Source organism: Cherax quadricarinatus, unplaced genomic scaffold, assembly GCF_038502225.1.
Source record: "Cherax quadricarinatus isolate ZL_2023a unplaced genomic scaffold, ASM3850222v1 Contig1685, whole genome shotgun sequence".
Classification (NCBI taxonomy): Eukaryota; Metazoa; Arthropoda; class Malacostraca; order Decapoda; family Parastacidae; genus Cherax; species Cherax quadricarinatus.
In genome coordinates this window covers 11,245-18,611 of record NW_027196711.1, presented here as the reverse complement: position 1 = coordinate 18,611, position 7,367 = coordinate 11,245, and the positions used below count along the sequence as shown (strand labels likewise).

Below are 7,367 nucleotides of genomic sequence, written 5' to 3'. Positions count from 1 at the left end.
CAATTATAAGTAATAACAGCCTACGTGAGTATTTCTACCCTAATCCACGTATCGAACTCCCACATGATAGTTATGCAATATTGTAATAATTGTATAAATATCATCACCACATTTGTGAATGTATATTAGACCCACCAGCTGGCGTGTATTAGACGTGTGAGGTCGTTTGTTTACTCTTGAACATCGGCAAAAATTTAACATTTCTGCTACTTTGAGCTCAGTTTCAAGCCATTTCCAGTGCTAAAACCAATCAAAATCATCTCTATTTCTGTAATATGTCTTCCATTCTATCAAATGAGACCAAGAAATTGCAAATACAACTATAAAAAACATACGAAAAAACACTGCAAAGTTGCTGTTTTAATCGAAAATCTTGGTTTTAGTTTTTTTCTCTTATTATACACAGTGTGCTGCAGGATTTGTTTTATGTGGTGCACACATACCACATAGATGTATTCTCTCATATCTAGGCCCAAGTGTACCACTCACAGTTTATCAGAGTGAGCTGAGCTCATGACGTAGATCTACGGTTTGGACCCTGAATGCAAAGCCGTAGATCTACGGGACGGACCCTGAAAGGGTTAAGGTAAGTAATGTGTGAACTGTATATGCACTCTGGGATGCTTAAATATCATAGAATAATATGTGTGGGTGGAATGGCCTGGTATGGTAGCCCAGCTGACTACCATACATACCACACTTGATTTCTTACAATAAATACTACTTGTCTCACCCTAGATTAAGACTATAAATATTTTAAGGTAAGTAATGAGTGCACTATGTGTGTATTGTACTTTTTTATTGTTTTCTGATGCCTAGTTCTATTGCTAATTTAATATGTTAGTGTAAACTTGCTATCTATTATTTGTATGCATTTATAACAAAAAAAAAAAGGGTGTTCCACTTTATGGTGATTTCCGCTTTACGGCAGTAACCTGGAACCTAACCTGCCGTATAAGTTGGGCCCTACTGCATACTGTATTTCAATATTTTGTACTTCCCTGTTCATTCAGTTTCTTACATTTTAAGTGAATTCAAACACATTGTTTTGTATGCAAATGTTCTCAGAAATAAACAAATGTTTGTGTTGTACACAGTGTTTCTCCTAAACCTTACAGTATAAAATACAGTAATAACAGCATAAAAGGTAAGGTAAAAAAGGCGATACTAAAATGAAACAATAAAATAAAATCATTACAATAAGTGTGATGTTGATATTCAGTAGTAATGTTTGACTTGCGTCCATTTTGACTTACGACCGGTTGTTTGGTACCAAGCTCAGTCATAAGTCGGATGGTACCTGCATTAGGTTAAGTCTGCCCAAAATGCCTCGGCATGATAGTGACTTTCTTTGCTCCAATCATATTATGATATGTAAGCACATATTATAACCTTTGCAAGGAAATAAATATTTTATTTATTTATTTATTTATTTAAGGAACCTCCTTCGAGGGGTGAGTTCACATCCTGAAATTTCATTCGTATCCAGAAGCAAAAAATCGAATGAACGATGGTTTGTATCCTGAAAAATTTGCATGGTGGGGCGTTCGTCAGCCGAGGTTCCACTGTATTTAAGTATGGGTATGCCAAATTATAGGTAGAGGTATCAATATCTTTGGGTATCAGCTAATTCTGATGGCATCGGAAGGCACTGACCTAAACATGAGCATCAGTAAAAATGGGTATTGACTAATTTTGATGGCATCAGTGGGTATTGGCTAATGTTGATGGTACTGGCAGTGGTCAAAAATTTCATAATGAAATCAGCAAAACTTTTGGCATCATCCCGTCATTACTCAAAAGCCATAAAAAATGCATTTGAGATTTTCGTTGTACAGCATTAATGATATATTTTGCAAAGAAGGTGCTAGCCTCAGTTGTGTAAAACGTATTTTAGCCAAGGTCAAGGCTCCCTGAATAAAGTCCTTAGGCAGTCTTTAAATTCCTCATTGCGACACTAAGGATTACATACCCTCTTTGCCCTCAGAAAAAAAATCTTTCTTTTATAACAGTTCTCTCATGGTTTGAGAAATGGTATACATAGTCATTCTGGAAATTTATAACTTAAATTTCCTATCACTCCTACAAATCAAAGCATCCAAAAATTATAGGCTGGGTAACAAGGATCTCAAAAACAAAACGTTGCCAAGATTGCAATATTGCTGCACACTAAGAGCCTACCAAAAGTAGGCAAAAATAAAAAACCTGGAGAATGTACAGGAAACCTTCACTTTTTGTTTATTTTCAATATATTAAGTCCAAAACCCAAATTTTGGAGAATGTCTTAGTCCCTAAGTTGTAGTCAATGAAACAGACTAAAAAGATGCATCAAAAGTTACACCTAGAAAATTCTAAAGGGATTGGTCAAAAATGCAATAATGAAATCACTCCATACAAAAACATTAGACTGGGCAGACAGTGTAATATAACCCTAATGAAAAGCAATGGGTGCACTGAGCACACTTAAGAAATAGCTCAAGTGTAAAGAGGCAATGGCTTCCAACACCCTCCCAACAGATTGCAAGCTAACTTCAAGATGTAACTTATTAGGTAAAAGGACACAAGTGCAACTAATGCAACATTTTATTGTGTCAACGTTTTGATCTCCAGGAGCTTTGTAATGGCTTGACAAAGTTCCTGAAGAGCAAAACATTGACACAATAAAATGTCACACTAGTTGCACTTGTGTCCTTTTACCTAATGTACTGTCGGTAATTCTACCAACAATATAAGATGGAGCTTGTTAAGCTCCTCAAAGTCAGATCCTGATCAGCCAGTGTGTGGTTTATGCTGGACTAAATGCAGCCTAGTCCGGGACTGGGCTGCAGAGGAAAGTGACCCGGAACTGTCTAGAAGAAACTACAGATTGAACATACATACCCTACACCTATACAAACATGTTAACAGGAAACAGTATCTTGCAACACAATACCTAATTATTTGCATGACAAAAGTTGGAAAAAAAAAACACTGCAAAACTTATGGTTTGAATTACTTACCATCCGACATGCGGCTGTCACGTGAAGGAGTATTGGAACGTGTTGATGCTGCAGCAGAATCTACTGGTTTGTTCATACTTTCAGCTAACCAAGATGAGTACTTTTCTGTCTGATCCACAATGAAACTTAACTGTTGGTCAAGAGCTTTCTTCTTTTTCTCATCTAGCTTTGTTGTTACTTTGTATTCGACTAACTTTTCTACATTGCCCCAAAATGTTCTAATTTCTTTAGCAACAAATGCAGCTATTTTCCTAGTTCTCATTTCTTGTTCTTTTTCTGCCTTTTGTGCTTGTAAAGCTTTGTCCTGAAAATATTTCTGAACCATACGCGCACATTTCTTAGCAGCTGCTTTCTTCCATTTTCGTTCTTGAGCAAAATCTGCACTAAGCCACACCATCTCCTCTAACAAGTAGTCCCAGTGAGCCTTTGTTCTAGGGGGCTCTTGCACTTTTGGTAACCTTTTTTCCGCCCACAATCCCTCCTTTCTTAGTGAAGCAATTCGTTGCATGACATAGGCTTCCTGCCTAGCCTTTTCCAACATTTGGTCCTGCTGTGTTGTTACCTGAATATTCTCACTTGCAGAGGGCATTTTCTGGCGCCCTCCTATTGCTGGGCTTGCCAAGCCTTTCCCAGGTTTAACAGGAGATGAGGAGGTCCTGATATTAGCACCCAAGGCACCTTTCAAAGGTGACTGAGATCCTGAGGGATTTTCAGTTTTTATTTGAACACCTGAGGTTAAGTGTAAAGGGTTGGGAACAGTGAACTTGGTCTCTAACGATTCATCCCCTTCAAGTTTGTGTTGGCGAACAAACTGAAGGAATTCTCGAGTAGGACGTCTACTCCAAGACTGATAGTCCATCATATTACCATCTCTTTCTAAAAAGAAAAGTTCAACCAAATGATCATTGTATTTTTCCTTTACACTTTCCAATTTGGCTTTCTTCCAGTCAGTAATTACTCTCCTTAATTCAAGTAGATCTGAGGGCTTCTCTTCAACCTTAATACGTTTGGCAGGAGGCTGCAACGAAACAGGTGGTGGTCTCCTGGGAGAGGATGAGGGAGAGGTGTTAGGAGTGGCTTCAGCAAGTACAGGAGTTCCATGCACAGAAGGCACAGGAGAGGTGTGTGGTGTGTAGGAGTGAAGTGTGTGGGCATCAGTGAGCCTCACTAGCTCTCCGTCACTACACCCCATGCTGCCAGTCTTCACAGGACTCATTAGCTGTTGCACTAACTGGCACTCTATACCTCCTCCTCCTCCACTGTTGCTGCTACTGCTGCTGTTGCTGCTGCTGTTGCTGGGGGCAATACCCTGAAAGAAATTCATAATTAATATAAAACTAAATTTACAAAATTGGCATGCAAACCAATAAATTAACAAGTACAGTACAGAACTCTACATTCTGTTTCCAAAAAATTTATACAAAAAGACATTTCCTCCTTATTTATAATTTTTAAGGTTACTTTCAGGTGGAAGAGAGAAAGGAAAAAGAAAAGGGGAGGTGAAGGAGGGGGATGGGGGAATACAGAATACGGGGAAACTTTAATATTTACAGAACACAAGGATATAAAGAGCAGAAAAAATGTATAGGGAAGGGAAAAATAAATAAATTTTGGAGTGATTATTAATAGCAATAAACACCAGAAAACCATTTACAATAAATGCAGTAGTGAGTGGCTCGTAAGTACAGTACTAATTTTTTTTTAACACAATGGCCATCCCCCAGAGAGGGAGGATGACCCAAAAAAGAAGAAAGACTTAAACCATTACTCACTCCACTATCTTGCCAGAGGTTTGCCAACATTACAGTTCAGATGCCCTTCCAAACTGCAATATCCTTACCTGTTTCAGAGTACAGGCACTGTACTTCCCACCTCCAGGATTCAAGGCTGGCTAACTGGTTTCCTTTAATCTTACATGAACGTTACCTTGCTCACACTCTACATCCTCGCATGTTGGATGTGCAAGCCCCTTGCATACAAGACCTCCTTTACCCCCCCCTCCAAACTTTCTTAGGATGGCCCCTTTCCCTCAATCCAAACTTTCCTAGGATGACCCCTTCCCTTCACTATAGGTGTATACACCCTCCAAATCATCCTGCTTTCCTTTACCCTCTCTAAATGTCCAAACCACCTCAATGACCCCCCTCCTCAGCTCTCTAGATAATCCTTTTAGTAACCCTGCATGTCCTAATCTTCAAACTATAAATTTTCTATATAAAATTCACATCACATATTGCCCTCAGACATTACATCTCCACTACCTCCAGCTTCTCCTCACTGCAACATTCACAACCCATGCTTCACACAAACAGGAGTAGTGATACCACTATACCATGATATATTCCCCTCTTTTGCCTACATGGATAACATTCTTTGTCTTCACAGATGTCTCGACACACCACCTACTTTTTTCCCCTCATCAATTTGATGGTCACCTCATCACTCATAAACCTATCCACTGACAAGTCTACTCTCAAATATCTGAACACATTCACTTCCTCCATACTCCATCTCTCCAATCTGATATCCAATCTTTTAATATCTTAATGTTATGTTACTCTCATCACCTTGCTCTTTCCTATACTCACTTTTAATTTCCTTCTTTTACATACCCTTATATATTTGTCCACTAATCTTCACAACTTTTTTTTTTCTTTGTCATCAGCAAAAATCACTGATAACTCTCGCTTTGTATTAGATTCCTTAAATTTTAATTCCACACTTCTCCCCAACATCTTAGTATTCACTTCTTTTACAACTCCATTTATAAATATGTTAAACAACCATAGTGACACCATGCATCCTTGTTCAAGGTCTACTTTTACTGAAAAATAATTTCCCTCTCTACTGGAAGCTTTAACCAGATTCTCACTAACCTAATAAAAACTGCTTTAACCCTTAAGCTGCTATACATAGGTTAATGTTTAAATTCCAGTGCCCACAAAATGGTCACAATCTGGTATGTTAGGCCTGCATCGTTGGTCTCCACACCAAAAAAAAATTCCTGGAAAAAACCACAAAGTTTACATCATTATAGTAGGCCAGAGTACAACTAAATACTACTCACCCCAGCAACAGCCTGAGAAATTTCTGTCACATTATGGGCTGAAGTGGTGGTCTCATTCTGTACACTAGTTTCTCTTACACTCATTACATCCACTTGGATACACCTGAAAATACGATTAACATTACTGGACTGCTTTTAATAACAACTTTACAAAAATGTAATAAATTCTTTAACCCTTTCACTGTTGGTCCTGTAATATGGCTTGCAAGCCAATGTTGGTCCCATAATACAACATCAAAATTTTAGTGGCTTCCAGTCTTGTGGGTGATAGCTGTAGGCCTACATATGAGAGAATGGGTCTGAGTGGTCAGTGTGTGCAGTATAATTACTAAAATAAATAAATAAATAAATAAATAAATAAATAAATAAAAAAAAAAAATGCAGCATGCAGTGCATAATGAGAGAGAAAAAAACAGTATTTTTAGTTTAACCCTTTGACTTTCGTGAACCCAAATCCTGAAGTCTCTGTCTGTGTCACAAAATATTCGAACAGAAAAAAAATTATTTTTTCTTATGAAATGATAGACAATCTTTTCCCAATGGTAATGACACCAAAAGTACGAAATTTGATGGAAAACTTATGGAACTACACTCTCGCTAAGTAAGTAATCTCGGCGATGTATACACATCGGCGATTTCGCCCACTTTGAACCCAATTTTCAGCCAATTCCAATGTTCCAGTCAACCAAATTCATAGCTATTTCTTTAGAACCCCATTTGTTCTATCAATTGAGTACAAGAAACTGCCCATTTACCAATCTCAACTACCCAATAAATTGGTCAGAAATTGGCAATTTGACCAATTTCATGCAAATTAAAAAAGATGCCAATTTCAAAATAGGGTCCAAAATAAACAATGCAGACATTCCTGGCACTAAAATAACATTTTCTCTGTACATTAGTCATGCCTCCAGGTCCCTCTTATATTACTCTTGCTTTCTATTTTGAATTTATATTCACACAAAAAATAGAAGATTTACTGTTATGCAAACTACCGCATTATTGTAATAATTGTATAAATAATGTCAACCCATTCGTGACTGCATATTAGACTGGCCAGTTGGACAGGTATTGGATGGTGATGTCATTTGTTCACTCTTGAACATAAGCAAAAATCGAACATTTCTGCTACTTCGAGCTCAATTTCAAGGTCCTTTTCATCGTGAAACCAATCAAAATCATCTCTATTTCTATAATACAGTGGAACCTTGATTTACAAGTGTCCCAACATATGAGTTTTTTGAGATACGAGCCAACTCCCCCTGCTTCCCCATCAATGCAAAACATGGACACCTCGCTTG

At 37.8% G+C, this 7,367-nt stretch overlaps 1 protein-coding gene across 1 annotated transcript; it reads right to left on the bottom strand.

Moving 5' to 3' along the window:
- Positions 1–2,945: 2,945 nt before the first annotated feature.
- Positions 2,946–6,193, bottom strand: LOC128685714 (helicase SRCAP). Its single transcript, XM_070081099.1, has 2 exons — positions 6,067–6,193; positions 2,946–4,308 (listed from the first exon to the last, which is right to left on the bottom strand). Exons 1-2 carry the CDS (start codon positions 6,148–6,150, stop codon positions 2,992–2,994), a joined length of 1,401 nt encoding a protein of 466 aa, XP_069937200.1. The 5' UTR covers positions 6,151–6,193; the 3' UTR covers positions 2,946–2,991.
- Positions 6,194–7,367: the final 1,174 nt, after the last annotated feature.